Consider the following 16,652-nt stretch of genomic DNA (forward strand, 5'->3'; position numbering starts at 1 on the left):
AAATTTCTTGGTAAACAAAAAGAAGCCTTCCAGTAGAGAGGATATTTTTCTACCTGCCTTGCCCTTGGGGTTGTCAGGTGCTTACCTGGGCCAAGCAAACCACACTCATTCAGACGCCTTGGCTTATGTGCACTTGGAGGAGGAAATGATATGTATATATGAGGAAATTAAGATTTTTCCAAGTCTAAAGAACTATAAGCAAGAGAAGGAATAATGGATATATTTCTTGATGAAGAAGTGATGTCTTAATATTTTTATTAATAGTCTGATGAAGGGCATGAAGTGTAGACTCTACTAATTACTAGAAGATTCTAAATTTTGAGCTTGAAGACAGTATTTTTTAAAGAAATAATCATGAGCACAATTTACACTAGTAACTCCTATCATTTGTTATATTGTCATTAACTTTCAAAAACTTTATTAGCAGAAGGTAACCATTTCTATAGAAAATTGTAAATAGATTCCCAATGTGAACAGATCAAAGAGGGCTGCTCGGTTGGTCTGAGAGGTAGACTGGCCTGGGGGACATCCCCACCCTTTCTCCAGCCCAGGATCCTTTTCAAAACAAAGTTTAAAAACTGTTACCGCAAACAATGGAAGAGGTTGATAGTATAAATAGGCTTAAAGAGGTAAATCAAATTAGGGGTTATTGGATCTGTAATAGGTAATAGATGTAAGCAACAAGAATAAGCTAAACAAATCCTGTGAACCTGAAGAAGACGAATGTGAAGAAAAAGAGATCCTTTTAAGTTGACAGAGCTGTTTAGGGACCTTTTAATAATTATTATTATTCAAATTAATTATTTTATTAAAATTATTTAATAAATATTTTAAATAATTAAATTATAAATATAATTTTAATAAATTAAATAATTTATTAAAATGAATAACAATAATAATAATAATAATTCCAGCCTTTAAAAATACTTGTGCCTTTCAGAAACACATGGCAACTGCACAGTATATTCAAACGAACCCAAGGATAGGACCCTACGGATATGAAATGTTAAAACTTTAGCGAGGTTGGGTTTGGTGCTGGGTGTGTTTGGATTTGGTTCCAGGTGTGGCTGCATTTGGTGACGGATGAGGTTGGATTTGACGTCGGGTGAGGTTGGGCTCAGTGCTGGGTGTGGCTGCCCTTGGTTCCAGGTGTGTCTGCATCTGGAGCTGTGAGGTGCTCTTGGTGTGGCTGAGTGATGGTGACGTACCTTCCGCTGGAGACAAGAGGGCCCCCGGGCTTAACCTCCTGAAGTAATCCCTGTTGATTCCACGTAGGTGCCGGCCGGCAGGTGCCACAGAAGCCTCCCAGAGGCACTGCTCGGGGCCCCCCGCAGTTAGTGCTCCCCCCGCCCCCGCCCTACCCTCCTCCCGACACAGACGTGGCAGAGACTCTCGGCTTTCCTGGGGGAGGCGCTGTTTCCGAGGCCTCCGACCTGAGACCCACACGTACGTGCCTCTCGTTTCCTCTGTGTCGGCGCCTCGCCTCTCGGGTCTCTGGTGTCGGCGCTGGGTTTCCAGACTTTCCGTTCTTGCCTGGGGATGTGTGTGCCGCTTCCCTCCAGCTTTGCTCTCTCAGCGCTCAACGCAGTGTGTCCAGTTAACAGTGAATGCACTCCGAATGCCAGGCAGGTACCGCGAGGAATGATTTGACCCATTAATCATTCGTGTTGTGGTTAGACTTCAGCCAGAATGGCATCGTGTGGGTGGAGACAGCCGGCTAGGAGCAAATAAATGTCCCTCAAATTAGAACTGTCCTCGCGGTGCCCGCAGGGGGCCCACTCGGCACAGCACAGCACAGCAATGATGCGACTGTATAGGCTGTATTGCTAAGCTCTGGCTCAGGCCGGCTGTGAATGCCGAGGCGGCTGTGCTCCAGAGCTGGGGGGACTTAACAGACTAGAATCTTTGAACTCTACAGCCAGTGGCCAAGCATTAGTCCCGCAGAAGGGAAGACTGGGGCACCAGAAGGGGAAACAGCTTAATGTGAGTCTAGCAACGGCCACAATTAAAGGCGCATTTTGTTTCTATTTCTTGTCACACCCTGTCTGAGATCAGGCTTTCTTCGTTGTTTCCTGGGATTTCTTTTGGACTTTAATAAGCACCATGTATAGCATTCCCACCTCCAGCTGGATATTAGCTCTATGTGTTTCACTGTACACACAGACACACGCACGCACACACAGGACATCGAGCCTGGGTGCATCCCTCGATCAGGATGCCTGAGCCGCGCGGGGATATTGCCGTATAAAGCAGGTACCATCCAGGGCTGCCTTTTCCCGATGGTGAAGTGTCTCTGTGCATTCAGCCCGGGGAACAGCTGGCGCCCACATGAGATATGCAGCCCTCTGGTTAGGAAGTCCAACCTTTTCCACCATCGAACCACTTGACCTTTTCCCGTCTTCTTTGGAAATGACAGCTAGCTCCCTGCCAGCTTCTGGGGAAAGAAGATAATCGTTGGATTACTTACCAACTTTCTCTAGGCAAAATAATCCTGGTTCATTTTATCTCTTTTCACAAAGACTTCTTTTCCATCCTCAAAATCTGTTTGATCACCTTGACGTTGGACATGCTTCCGAATGCAAATGAAATCTGTAGGGGATTCAGAAATGGAGGATTAGACAGATTAGTGGGAGAGACGACACCGAGGCTTAGACAGCTCTGGAGCCGTGTCATCTCTGAAGAGAGTGGCTTTGAAGCCCCACAGGCCAAGGCCGTGAGCTTTCAGTGGCCGCTCCCGTGGTCCTCACCGTGGACTGTCCCCCCTGGGGAGCCCGTGAGGGAGGAAGGGCTGAGGGGAGGGGGTGGCCCTTGGCAGTGAGGAGTGGCCACAGCCCAGGAGCTCGGGGGGCCTAACAGGATGGGACAGCCAGGCCCACGGACTGCCCTACACTTGACCTTATGTAAACCCTCAGACCCCAGCTTCCCCCAGGCCCCTGCCTGGGTTTGGGGGGACAGTGTCAGCATGTGGCATCTGCTGGGGAGACTGAGGACAGGATTTAGCAGCTGCATTTTTTTTTTTTTTTTTGGCTGCCCTGCGCGCCCTGCGGGATCTTAGTTCCCCAACCAGGGATGGAACCCGCACCCCTGCAGTGGAAGCTCAGAGTCCTAACCACTGGACCACCAGGCAGGTCCTCAGCTTTTAAAGTCCTGCATCAGCCTGGAGGAGGAGAGCTTCCCCCTGGGTCTCTCCAGCGCTGAGGAAATACATCCCATCCCCGCCCTTGGGAGCCTTTCCATCAAAGGTCTGCGTAGAGAATGAACAAGCCTCGGAACGAACAGGAGGCTCCCTGCCTTCTTGCCTAGAGGCTCCATCTCCTTCTCCTGCCCCGGGACAATTCTCTCCATGTCTTCCTCTCCCCACGTGCATGTCCAAGGACCTTCCCGTGCCCTGGACATAACTCACCTGCCCTCCTTCCTTCTCATCCCCTCTCACACACCCACAGAAACGCCAGGAAGAGAGCACAGAAGCACAGGGGGAACAGCAGGGCCCCGTGGGTGTTAGGACCACGCAGAGCCTGGCCCGGGCATAGCAGGACCCCTCCTGTCCCCTAGCCCTGTCCTCCTGACCACGCGTGCACCAGGGGTTAATGCATCCAGCTTGGAGCTTTTATGTAGCAGGACCGTCCCGGGGGGCATCGTTTACAGCAGGAAAAGCTAGGATCACCTGCCCAGCCAGGAAGAAAGCAGTTCACCTGCTTTGATTCAGGTCTTTAAAAAAGTGAGGGAAAGCGACTCCTTTGTTGTCATTTGTTTTATTTTTTTACACCCCGTTGAAATCTGGGTACTGGTCTCCCTCGTCTCTGGGGACCTATGGATTGTTGGTGTGTAAAGTGTCGGGTGTGATTTCCGCCCCTTGTGGGCACGTGCATCTCACCTGCATGCCCATCCAACTTGCATCTGTTTGTAGCCATGGGAGCTCAGTAGGCACTTGCATCTGCCAGCCGTAAGCGCTTGTGTGTCTCCCCGTGAGTTCAGCAGGAGTCAGACCTGTGCTCTCCGTCTAAGAAACGATGTGTTAGCGGTGGACATCAGACCTGAGTACCCGGAGGGCTCCCTCAACCCTCTCTGGGGAGCCTCTGTAAGGAGGAAGCTGAGCCAGAAGCAGCTACATCACTGGCCCCTGGTCGCACTGCGGAATGGGTCCAGCAGGAATCGACCTGATGGCGTGTTTTTTTTGTTTGTTTTTGTTTTTTTGCGGTACGCAGGCCTCTCACTGCTGTGGCCTCTCCCGTTGCGGAGCACAGGCTCCGGATGCGCAGGCTCAGCGGCCATGGCTCACGGGCCCAGCCGCTCTGCGGCACGTGGGATCCTCCCGGACCGGGGCACGAACCCGCGTCCCTTGCATCGGCAGGCGGACTCCCAACCACTGCGCCACCAGGGAAGCCCCTCTCCTGAGCTCTTTTTGAACCAATGGACAGTTTGTAGTCGGAAGAGGTAGAATGACCATCCCCTGGTGCATCTGTTCAGCTCCAAGAGGCCACCTTCCGCGGCCGGCCCTCGCGCCAGCTCTGGGGGGACCCATCCCGGATGTCAGAGTGACGTGAGTTCCGCCTACTCTCACACAGTCAGGGGCGGGGTCTCCGTGCTCGCCCTGCTCCAGCCCAGGAGCCCCTTGGTCTTTGGCACGGCTACCCCTCCCTCCTGTTGCCCCCTAGGTGTTCATCCATTTCTCACCATACTCGTCACACAGGCCTGTATGTGCTCCCCACTAGTTGAAGCTACTCGGAGGCGGTGCCGGTCTTAAAGGGCATCCAGCTCCGGCACTGTGGTCTGTCTCTGGGTTGTCCCCATAGCGTCAGCACTGCATCGGAGACCTTGGCGGTCACACCTTCAGCATCCCAGCCCGGGCTTCCGTTCCTCAGTTGTCTCCTGGTCGGGTCCGTCTGTCAAGACGCCCTGTGGCACCCTGGCTCCGGATGACCCCCACCTCCTGTGTCCACCCTCTTCTGTAGCCCTCCCCTTGAACGTGGACTCGTGTCTAATGAGTAGAATGTGGCGGCAGTAGTGGAAGTCACTTGTCACCTCCGAGACTGGGAGGAAACAGTCTGTGGGTTCCATCTGGAGCCTCTCACCTGCTCACCCCGAGGAGAGCCAGCTGCCGTGCTGAGATCTGCTCTATGGAGAGTCCACGGGGCAAGGACCGAGGGAGTCTCCATCCAGCAGCCCTCAGTCCACTGACCATGAGAGCTGAGTCCTGCTATGGCCACTGAGTGACACTGGAAGCAAAACTTCCCCAGTAGAGCCTGCAGGTGAGACCACAGCTCTGGTCTACACCTTGATTGCACACAGCTGAGCCATCCCGGATTCCAGACCCACACAGACTATGAGATAAATCCTTATGCTTTGAAGCCTCTTAAGTTTTGAGGTCATTTGATCCGTGGCAATAGATAATCAATACAGGTTGCAAAACTCCCATCTCAAACCTAATCAAACAGTTAGGGAATTTCTTATCTCATTAGGAATCCCGGTGGGACAGACTTCAGTGCTGAATCTGAGGCCTAGAGTTGCCATCAAGGCTTTCCCTAGATCATCTTTGGGGTTGGCTTCCTCCTCAGGCTGGTACCCAGGGCGCCATGGCTGTTCCCTGCATCCCATCCACACACCGGAAGTCTCAGAGGAGGAAGAGACACTATCTTTTCTAATAGTTTCATAGGAAAAGTGAACCTTTCCCAGAAACGCCCAGCTGCAGAGTTCCTCTCGTGTCTCATGGACCAGGGTTGGGTCTGGTGCTGACCCAGTGCCTGGGTGAGGATGGAATCCCCGGAGGCGAGTCAGGTGCATCCTGACAGCTGGGGTGGGGTCAGCTTTCCCTGCTCGTTGGTTGGGAAATGTGGAGGATGCACAGTGCATCAATAGCCAGCGGTGTTCACCACATGCAGGTTGTAGCCTGAGGTTTCCCTCCTGTGTCTGGAGAACATAAGATGTGTTGTGAGCAAGTGCAGAGGGATGATTGTGTGCCGGCAGTGAAGACCAGGCGCGTGACTCAAAGCAGTGTGACCGCACACCTGAAAGTCAGAGATCACCCGGGCACCTTCCTCCTTCGGGGAGAGTTTCAGTTCAGGCCTGGCCCCCACCTACGTTTCCCATTTCCTGCTTTGACAAACCAAAGGAACTACTGGAAATGCTCCTGACATTAGAAGTTGCTCGCTTACAGCCCAGAGACTAAAGGGTTGGGTTTCTTGATCATCTTAGTAGCCAAGGGGATAACAGAATAGGGTTAGTGAAGTTGGGTGTTCAACCAATCAATCTTTGGAATCCTATATCTCCTTTAAAATCACTGTCTGCTCTAAGAAGCATCATTTTCTCTCTTCCAAGGTGAGCTTAGCTTAGGATAGACAAAATGCAGCCTCTTCAAAGTTGGTTAGGGCAAGTGTGAAGCTGGGTGGACTTGGCCTCTGCATCGCCCGGTGCAGGACTAAGGTCCCTTGGCCTGGTCCAGGCTGTCACTCTCTCCCTGGTAGCCACGGCCAGCCCAGCCTGCGGAGTCTGAGGTGGTGAATGCTTGGTGCACACGTGGGAGAAGAATGGTTAGGCTGGGTGATGTCTCAGCCTCGTGGCACAAAGGGCACCGTGAATGGGGCTTTGGTGATGTGTTTGAGCTTCTGTTGCATACTTGTAACAACAGTAAATAGTAATCCCTTGGCCTATGCTCTTCAATCTTTTTGTTTCTTATTAATAAGCTTTCATATTAACTTTTAGCTATCTAATCAAGTACATCGGTGCATGTCTAAACCAGTACGATTGTGCATATGGATTTCCCCCCATAACTTTCTAACCAGCTCGCGCTCTGATTTCAGTTTTAGTTGAACCTTCATTGTGGATCGTGATGGTAGAGTCTATCCCATTAGTTGCACTGAATTTGTTTACAAGATTTGCAGTACTTGTTATGATTAAGTTATTAACAAGTTATTAGCTACTTATTTTAATGACAAGACCCTGGGGATTTTAAAACTCAATGCACAGAGAGCTCAAATTACAGATCCTCAATTTGTCTTATATTTTTAAAATTAAACTGTCCAATGACTGTCATTTTCTTATACATTTTCCTACACCAGGCTTGAGGAGATCAGCCTTTCCTTGGGTATACTTTTCTAAGGTAATTGGCAAAGGATTTTAAAGGCAGAGAGGGGAAAAGGGCCATTGTCTCCTGTTCTAAATGACATGTAAGGTTAAAGCACCACTGTGACGACCATTGCGATGTTTCTAGCTGATTGGTTTTCAACTTGTGAACAAGTGTCCCATTCTAAAGAACTTTAAGGAAATTCTAAATTAGGGGAATAAAATGAGAGAAATAAACTATCCATTCTCAATTAGAAGATAGTAATTTGCTCAATGTAAAATTAATAATAATAATAACAATAATTCACATTTTAGGCAGTGTGACTCAGCAGAAGATCTGAAAATCTAGAAATACTTTGGCCCCAGCTCTGTGGTTTACTCTCAAAATGGCTATAATCAGGTCCCCACACTCCCAGACGAGAGCCTCACTAATGGCTGTGCCACGTGGCATGCGGGATCTCAGTTCCCCAACCATGAGCTGGCCTGAGCGGAGAGCTTAGAGAGGACAGGACAAGAGCTTCGCTGATGCTCCTTATATCAGGACCAATAGTCTTCAAAGTCACCTAACATCTTACTTTACAACTGGAACCAACACTTGGCCCCTTTCCAAACAAAGTAGTTAATCCTGAAGCTTGTGACACAAACACAGTTCTGGGAGTCTCGTTTGTCATGGAAGCACCCTTGAAACCCTCCAGGTGTGTGGACTTCAGAGCAAGCCCAGGGAAGCACTCTTGCCCTTGTCTTGGGTTTACTTGCCGCTTTCCTTCTGTGGCTAGAGAACCAGCCACGCAGCTGCTCCTGCTGCCATGGGAAAGGGCACGGCATCCAGGAAAACAGGAACTGGGTGGTGAGCAAATGGCCCGTCTCATAAAAGGAAGGAAGTCGGTGACTATGGGAGCAGGGTCTGTCCCTGCTCAGAATACATTTTGAAAATAGACTGAATTTTTAGCCTGTTATTATGGTACCTTGAAAACCACTAAATCCACCCAATATGAGCTAAAGATTGAATACTACTTAGAAGCAAAGCAATGAGAATCATGGTAGAGTTATGTATAGTATTTTAAAAAACCCTATGAACTTATTGCCTTTTGCTAATTATCTTTTAGCCCTTTATTTACAAGCTACCATATCCCTGACTTGAGAGAGAATTGAAGAACTTAGTGACAACTCAGGGAGCAGGTATGCACTGGACCTGATTCACGCCAGCTGGTGAGAGTAGGTTGTTGAAGTTTTAGGAATTTTGCAAGCCAATTGCTAAGTAGAACCATTATTAAAAAGTAAAGTATGTAAGCTTACAATTAAATAATATTAAAAACAAAGGTAACAGATATTAAAAACTCACCACTTTCTAATTATTTTACTACATTTTACTATTTCTGTGTTCTTGAGGTTATGTACTTTGAATCAATATGATTCAATAATATGTAACAGTGAAAATGCTATATAACAGCACACCACTGCACACCTCTTCCCAGCACCACATTCAGTGACTGATGAGACCTGGAAATCAACCAAGGAAGGAGCATTTACATCATGGACATTGGCAAAGGCTATACAAATCAGGCCTGGATTTCTTGTGTGCTAATTGTCCAGGTGTAGGATGTAACATTGGGAAATGTCAATAATGCAGATTAATTATAAAAGCATATTAGCAATAGCCAATGCATTGTGAAAAGCACCACCCTACCCCATCCCGCCAAAGTTGAAGAATGGTTCTTCCATTTTCCAAAAACCACTATTCAGTTCAGCAAGGTCATTCATCAAGGCAAATTCCAACATCTGTCTTCATGGTTTCATGTTCATCTTACTGCTTAACATAAAACGATCAATCCACATTTGTGTCAAAAAGACACGTGTTTGTCAATGGTAATAGTAGGCTGACTACAGATAAAATAATTTGACAAAAATTAATAAAAGGATTCTGTGAGAATCAATTGGTCATATAGAATTTACAACAAAGACTATTATATATTGTATTATTACTTGTAAATTTTTGCTACCCATCCTTTGTATCAGTAAAACTTTATCTGTCTGTTTATTCCTTTTACTTTTTCCAGAGAGTTGGTGACTAACCATTTACCAGCCTCCCACTGCAAAGGAATAACATATAAATAGGAATGCTGAAAGGGAGTAAAATTATTTAGTTAAGAAAACAGATGGCGATATTATTTTTTATTTTCCTAATTCACTGCTCAAGCTGTGAGTTGACATAAATAATCAAACAGGTTTCCGTGTCTCTCAGAGTTTTAATTTGCAGGCTAAGTTCAGGTTTGGCGTAAAACCCAACTTTTTTACATCAAGCGTTATAAGAACTTCTTTCTGGGTTCACATATATTTAAGTTCTTCCTGGAAGTAAGGAATGGACAGCTTGATTTTTCAAGAATGGTTTGAGATTCTTAATAAATATCATTATTTTATTTTATTAGTTAAAAAGTGAATAGGGATTATAAACCCATCATTTCTTTACTGACAATAGTCTTCTAACCTGTTGTCTTAGGATTTTTATGAGATAAATAAATTTCTATGAATTTAGGCATGGCTGTCCTTTGTTTTAATCCCTAACCCTCGAGGCCTTCAGGGCCTCAAGCTACTCCATGCAATCGACTGCCCTTCATCCGATGGTCAGTCTCTCACTGCGGAAAAAAGCAAGGCCCAGGAGAGGTTTGCTCCTTGAAAACAGTGGTCAACATGCAGATGCAGTTGATGCCTGTCTCCAACTCAGTAAGTCAATCAGTATTTTCTGAGTTTATGCTTGAGCCCTGCTTAGTATCCACATCGTCGAGGCTGGATTGATTGATCTGCCGCTGAGGGCACTGGGAAGCAATGTTATCTGTTTTTCCCTAGAGCTCTGGAAGCAACTTAGACTGCTTTCCAGGAGCTTCCCTACCAGCTGGTCACTGTCTCTGCCTGCAAGGACTTTAAGGTTTTTGTATCAAACCCATATCATTTTATTAGAAAACCTCCAAGACAACAGTGTGTGCAGTGATGCTGATGATATAACTCTTCCAAGGACAGAATTGTGTATGTTGGATCAACAGGCCCTTTGAATAACTGACATAGTCAGTCAGTGGTATGTCAATGGTAATAATAGGCCGACTACAGATAAAATAATTTGACAAAAATTAATAAAAAGATTCTGTGAGAATCAATTGGTCATATAGAATTTACAACAAAGACTATTATATATTGTATTATTACTTGTAAATTTTGTGCTACCCATCCTTTGAATCAGTAAAACTTTGTCTGTTTATCCCTTTTAAACAGGACTGAAAGGAAGTGGAAGATACAAATGAACTTATATACAAAACAGAAACAGACCCACAGACAGAGAAAACAAAGGGGAAGGGGGGAAGGGATAAATTAGGAGTTTGAGATTAACATATACGCACTACTGTATATAAAATAGGTAAACAACAGGAACCTACTGTATAGTACAGGGAACTCCACTCAGTATTTTGTAATAACCTATAAGAGAAAAGAATCTGAAAAAGAACATATATATATATATATATATATATATATATATATATATATATATATATACACACACACACATATATATCTAAACCACTTTGCTGTACACCTGAAACTGACACAGAATTGTAAATCAACTATACTTCAATTAAAAACAATAAATTAAATTTTTAAAAAAGAAAGGAAGTGGAGGAAACATTAGTAATATGATGATCTGGCCGACACCTCACTCTCCATGCAGTGCTGAATCCCCAGGGCCTTGATGATGATGAGAAAGGTGACATTTATTCTGCCAGAGTTTGCGTTCATATTTTACTGTTTATTTTCCCCCCCGCAGTTTATTGCTGTGCATCATTCCCTACCCATGCCAAGCGCTTCTGACGGACGGCCCCTTCCTGGAGCTCCGTACCTCTGACTTTTCCCTGTGCCTCTGCTGTCCTGACTCTGATTCTGCTGTTGATCTTCCATCTGTCAGCATAAAAGAGCTCATTTGTACACCCGCAACTTACTTTCTTTAGAATTTACATATAAATGCATAAACAACAGAGATTTGTCTGACCGAGGTTCACATTTCCTTGTAGGAGGTAAAGACTTCTATATGTAAATTCTAGGTTGATTATATTGACCTGTCTGAAATTCCCCTTTCATTGATACGTGGATATGTTTTTATTAAGAACCTTGCTTTATTTGAATTCATTATTAATTCATATTTTTCTTGTTTGATATTCGGATACAGAATTTCTTCTCCATTTTCCTTTCAACTAGATGGTGTCCATAAATTGACCAGCAAGGGCAATGTGGATAGAACTGAAATAGTCTTATCTTCCTGGTAAAACTAAGTGCCTAAGGCCAGGAACTATAGATATAACCTGTAGGGACCCACAACTCATGACCTATAGGTATCCATTCGGGATATGTAGGATATAACATTTCTGTAGATGTTTTCCAGGTTTTCCTATTACTGCGTCCCCTGCCATTTAGAGAGTTTACGGGAAGAAAACAGAGGAAGAGGAGCATGTGTCTCACTTTGTTGATTCACCAAACACGGGGTACTTGCTTGATGCTAGGGGGCTTTGGGGGCTGTTAGAGTGAGTAGCACATGACCTCTGCCCATGGCTTCTACTTACCATGACTCTCTTGAGAAAAGAAGTAGCGATGGGTCCACTTGATAAATGCTAGTCCGGAGGTTTGTACGAGTGGAACATATGCCCGAGGGTGTAGCTACCATGTCCACGTAGGGGTGTTGCCTGCTCTTCCTAGAGACTAAGGCCCTTCTCCCATCTTGAGAAAACCGACGCAGTCACTGAGAACTGGTCACCGCAGCCGTCCTATGACAGAGCAGATGAAAATATTCATGTGAAGATTCAGGGCTTACGGAAAAAGACTTGCTTGCTTTGATAAATTTTTATTATTGTGCAAAGATACATTTGAATTGGAGAAGCTTATCATGTTTCTCTCCAAAAGGTTTTTTAAATGTTATTGCTCAAAGTGAGAAAAAAAATGAGTTTTTTACTTGTATGACTGTTGTCTGCTTGATCACAATAAGAATGGTAGCTGATATTGGTATTGCTAGTAAATATAAGCTAGAACTTCTAGAAATATATAGCTAGAGCTGTGTACAACCAATCTAGTGCCATGTGTTGGTGAAAAAAACCAGAAATTACTCAGGAGGAAACATAGAACAAGTTAGAAAGTGCTTTTCTTTTGCATTAAAATAAAGAACTTTTGTCTGATAAGTAGCAGTCATTTGACCTTAAATCATTAAGTGGGGAAAGTCTAGACAAGAGAAGGTAATGTTTACCTAAATGTTGGGGAAAGCATCAGGATTTATGGCCCAGACATTAAAGATTGTAAAAGATTGTATATAATTACAGCAAGAAGCATTTGTGTAAGAAGTAGCTATTACGCTGAAGAAAGATGGCGGTAGGAAGTCTTAAGGCAGAAAGTTAGGAGAAGAACAGGAGAAAGTGATATTGTTTATTGAATTATTGGTTGGAGGACAGAAAATGTAATACAAAAAATGTATCAAACTCTATGAAAAACAGAGGACACAGATGTTGGGGGTGGGAAGGAACAAACTCAATGGAGATCGATCGAATTCTGTGCCCAGTGGAATGCGACCAGGGCACCCCGACGTCCTGGATCACGAAGTTAGCCAAAGACACAGATTTTTTTTTTTTTTTTTTTTTTTTGCGGTACGCGGGCCTCTCACTGCTGTGGCCTCTCCCGTTGCGGAGCACAGGTTCCGGACGCGCAGGCCCAGCGGCCATGGCTCACGGGCCCAGACACTCCGCGGCACGTGGGATCCTCCCGGACCGGGGAGCGAACCCGTGTCCCCTGCATCGGCAGGCGGACTCTCAACCACTGCGCCACCAGGGAAGCCCAAAGACACAGATTTTTGACAACACCTCGGGGTTCTCTATCACCAAGGTGGCCTCTCACACAGCTGGGTAAAATTCAGGGCAATTCGATGAACAAGTTTTAGAGATCCACGTGTGTCATGACACTGTGCTTACCCAGCATCAGAATCTTCTAGGAACCAGACCAAATCATTTGGTTAAATATTTTTTTCTCGAGGCACTTGCATTTCTGAGAGGTTTCCATTTCTGGCTCAGCCCAGAATCCATCCCTCTTTGTGGGTCATCTCTGCTCCTAATAAGCCAATAGGAGAACCGTCTGTTTCTCGTTTCCATAATGTCATACATACTGTCAAGAGTCGAACTAAAAGAAAAACAGATTTGTGAGGGTTCACATTTTCTAGCCAGAGAGACACAGATCAAGCAGTCCTAGTGACTGACGAGCCTTGACTAGCCATGCAGGTTCCCAGGGACACCCTCGGGAGCACCAGCCCTATAACAAGTGCCAAGGCACACAGAAATTATATTATTTTTCAACCGCAATTGGCCTAAACTCTTCCATTTTCACCATAGAGACAGTGTCAGCAGTGGGCAGTGGAACTCGCTGTAATTTCTAAACTGCATTAGATAAGAATGTTTGCCATATCACTTCACCGGTACTTTTGACCTTTTCCTATGAAAATTTGGAGATGATTTTGTGGTGAATAAATACTCCTAGTACTACAGATGAAAGAATTTGGAGAATCTAACTCCAGTTTCCTCACTGATATTGTATTTTCTCACCCATTATAATCAACCACGCATTACATCTGTGTTTGCAATGCTTATCAACTGCTAATTTTCAGTTTCCATGTTAATTTGGGTCCATCATATGACACTGTTTGTTCACAACTCTCATAATTCATGTAGTCTGATCCAAAACATGTCCATATGCAGACTGACATTTTCCGCGGCAAAACAAACTTTTCTGTAACAGAGATAGGATTACATCTTCCAAGTATTCTGCGGGGAGTGAGAGCCCTTCCACACAAGTACTGAAGGCACGACCGATTGTCTAGGAATTAATCCACTCACAGAGTACTTACTTCTTCTCTCCCCTCTGAACTGTGCGTGTGTATGCAAGCACACGTGTGTGTTTTTAACTATTTCACCCTTCAAACCCAAGGAATGTAGAGCAGGAGAAAAACTCAAAATAGTTTTGCTGCTTATTAGTTGCCATGGTAAAGCAACAAGAAGCAAACTTCAAACACTGGTGAAAATGAAAGTCCAAGTGTGAAATGAAATGAGGCTTGGCGTTATCTGTGGGCTGAGTTCCCATGCTTTACTCGTCACCGATAGCAACACAGAGCACTTCTGTCAAAAACTCTTCACAGGAAACTGTGAGATTAAATTTATCATCACTTTCTGTGTTTATTCTGCCCTTAAATGCTTTATATAATCCTTCTTTTTCCTGCTTCTTAAGAAAATAATAAACTTTTTATTACTATGAGCAGAGCCGTGTAAAACTCAGAAGGTTGTTATCTGCCTCCAGCAAAGAAAAAATGTTCTTCAGTAAAGGAAAAAAAACACAATTAAAAAAAAAAAAAAAAAACCAAAGAGGTGAGAACTATTGAGATTATTTAGGCTGGCTTCATTGTTTCCAGGGTGATCCATCTACCCTCCGGTTTTCAGGGAGGAAAATGAGGGGGAAAAGTGACCAAACGTGTAACCCAAATCAGAACGCAACAGCCAGTGTATCTCATACGTTTTTCTTTGGCGTGTAAGGAACTAGGGTTAAAGAGACAATAGATCCTCGTAGCTTTCGTGTGAATAAGACCTGGTAATGAGGAATAGAAAGACTTCCTAACGGCACCAATCCTAAACCAGATGGCAGATGACCGTGTCTGGCCCGCAGATGTGTCCTCTCTGCCAGGTAAAGTTGCCAATATTAAGTCATGTTGGCCTTGAAATTCTGTCTCCTCTGGAATGTGTAAGAACGTTCATGCCTTCGGGGCCCAGAGCTCAATGGGCACCACGCCCCCCACCATCTCCAGGGCCCAGCCGGGAATTCCTTTGCTATAGTTCTTCTTGAGCTAGGGTTTTTCCAGTCAGAGAATGGAGGAGAGAGTGATGAAGCCTTGCCATCAGGCTCCTTCCTGACCGTAGCGGACAAAAGTGGGAAAATGAAGCCTAAACCTATAGGACTGCAGTTTCAAAGAAAGGGGGAGAAAGCTCAGTTCTGGTTGGAAGCAGGGAGTATTCGCACCTCTGGCGGCTTTCTCTCATCGACATTTCTGCCTAATCCTTGGAGCCTTTGATGTACGACCTCTCTCTCAATCTTTTCTTCCCACCCCCCAGTGGCAGGCACACCCCAAATCTGCACCCACAGAGGGCTTACTGACGGAGCCAGGAAGGGGATGCCTGGGGTAAGGGGGGGACCTGCCTTGAGCATCTGCCTTTCCACCCCCGTCCCATCACAGCTGTCACACAAATAAGGTAGAGTGTGACCCTGCTGAGGGCAGCTCATGCCAAGCCTGAACAGCCACTCCCTGGACAAATGGCATACATTAGGGCCCTGGGGCTTGAGGACAGAAATAGTGTACGTGAAGACGGGGTTCATGAAGTCCCATGAAAATCAAATAATAGCGAATGGTTTTACATTGAGATTTTTCTTATCTGGTAGTGGATTATAAGTTTCCTTTTACTATTGCAAGTTGAAATATGGGAATCAAATTGATGGGAATTAGCAGTTTTTATCTTTTAAGAGTATTACTGAGGTATAATTGGCACACAAAAGCCCTACATGTGTGTAAAGAAAGTATATCCTTCAGTAAGTGTTGACACTTGTACATACCCATGAAACCATCACCACACCATCAAGATAGTAAACATATGTAGCACCTTCAAAGGTTTCCTCATCTCTCTGTAATCATTTTTAAGGTGTTTGTATGTGCGTGTGTATGAACACATGAAACATTATACATGTAGCTCTATAGGTTACCTTATGACAGTACTATAAATCTAATGGGGAAAGCTAGAAAAACAATTTCTAATAACCAAAATTCTAAATTAATTGAGAAGTAAAGCTCTGTTGCAACTAATTAGGAAAGTGTTAGACGTGATGACTGTAATGATAAAGTTGAACGTTGATCTGCGGGGAGGGAAAACCAGTCACAACATTTTCAGCCAGAGCGGTACCTTGGACGCGGTATCCATGAAACGCAACCACGCACGTGCTTCTGCACGCACGGGCCATGGAGCCATCTCTCCTCTATCCAGGTTTTCAAGAGGAAAGGAAAGATTGTTCTCCACGGCATCATTTTCTCCTGCCAGAGAGGCGTGAGTGAGCGCAGAAAGCTGCGTTTGCTCAAAAGTTCACTGAAAGGAGGTCAGCCGCGTCCTCAGCCCTCACCAGCTCCAGACCCGCTGCTCCAGGCAGGACCCTGGCTGCCAACTGGAGGGCGGGGTCGGGGCGCCAGGGCAGCACTGGGCTCATCTGCAGGGGCAGTGCCCTCTCCCCTCCCCTCCCTGCTGGATCATCTAGCAGCTGAAGAGGCGGTTTATTAACAGGGCTGGAGGTGCCTGGATAAACTGTGTCTCTCCCCACTCCCCACTCCTTTCAACCACCAGGAAACCCTGATTATCCCACGGATGGACCATCTCAAGGAGAATTTTTCTGTACCAAAGTACGGAAACTAAACATCAGGGCTCTGAGTGTATGCCAATATTATGTTGCAGCCGGTCACACAAACAGCTGGCTCGAGCGACTGCCTTCCTAGGGTC

General features: G+C 45.5%; 1 protein-coding gene across 1 annotated transcript in view; it reads left to right on the forward strand.

Annotated features, from left to right (window-relative positions):
* The window catches only part of COBL (cordon-bleu WH2 repeat protein), a 245,674-nt gene that overhangs the window by 191,205 nt on the left and 37,817 nt on the right, over nt 1-16,652 (forward strand). Inside the window, exon 10 of the mRNA XM_060108816.1 lies at nt 1,276-1,446. Within this exon, the coding sequence (XP_059964799.1) occupies nt 1,276-1,446 (171 nt within the window). The remainder of the gene's footprint in view (nt 1-1,275; nt 1,447-16,652) is intronic.

Source organism: Mesoplodon densirostris, chromosome 9 (genome assembly GCF_025265405.1).
Source record: "Mesoplodon densirostris isolate mMesDen1 chromosome 9, mMesDen1 primary haplotype, whole genome shotgun sequence".
Lineage (NCBI taxonomy): Eukaryota > Metazoa > Chordata > Mammalia > Artiodactyla > Ziphiidae > Mesoplodon > Mesoplodon densirostris.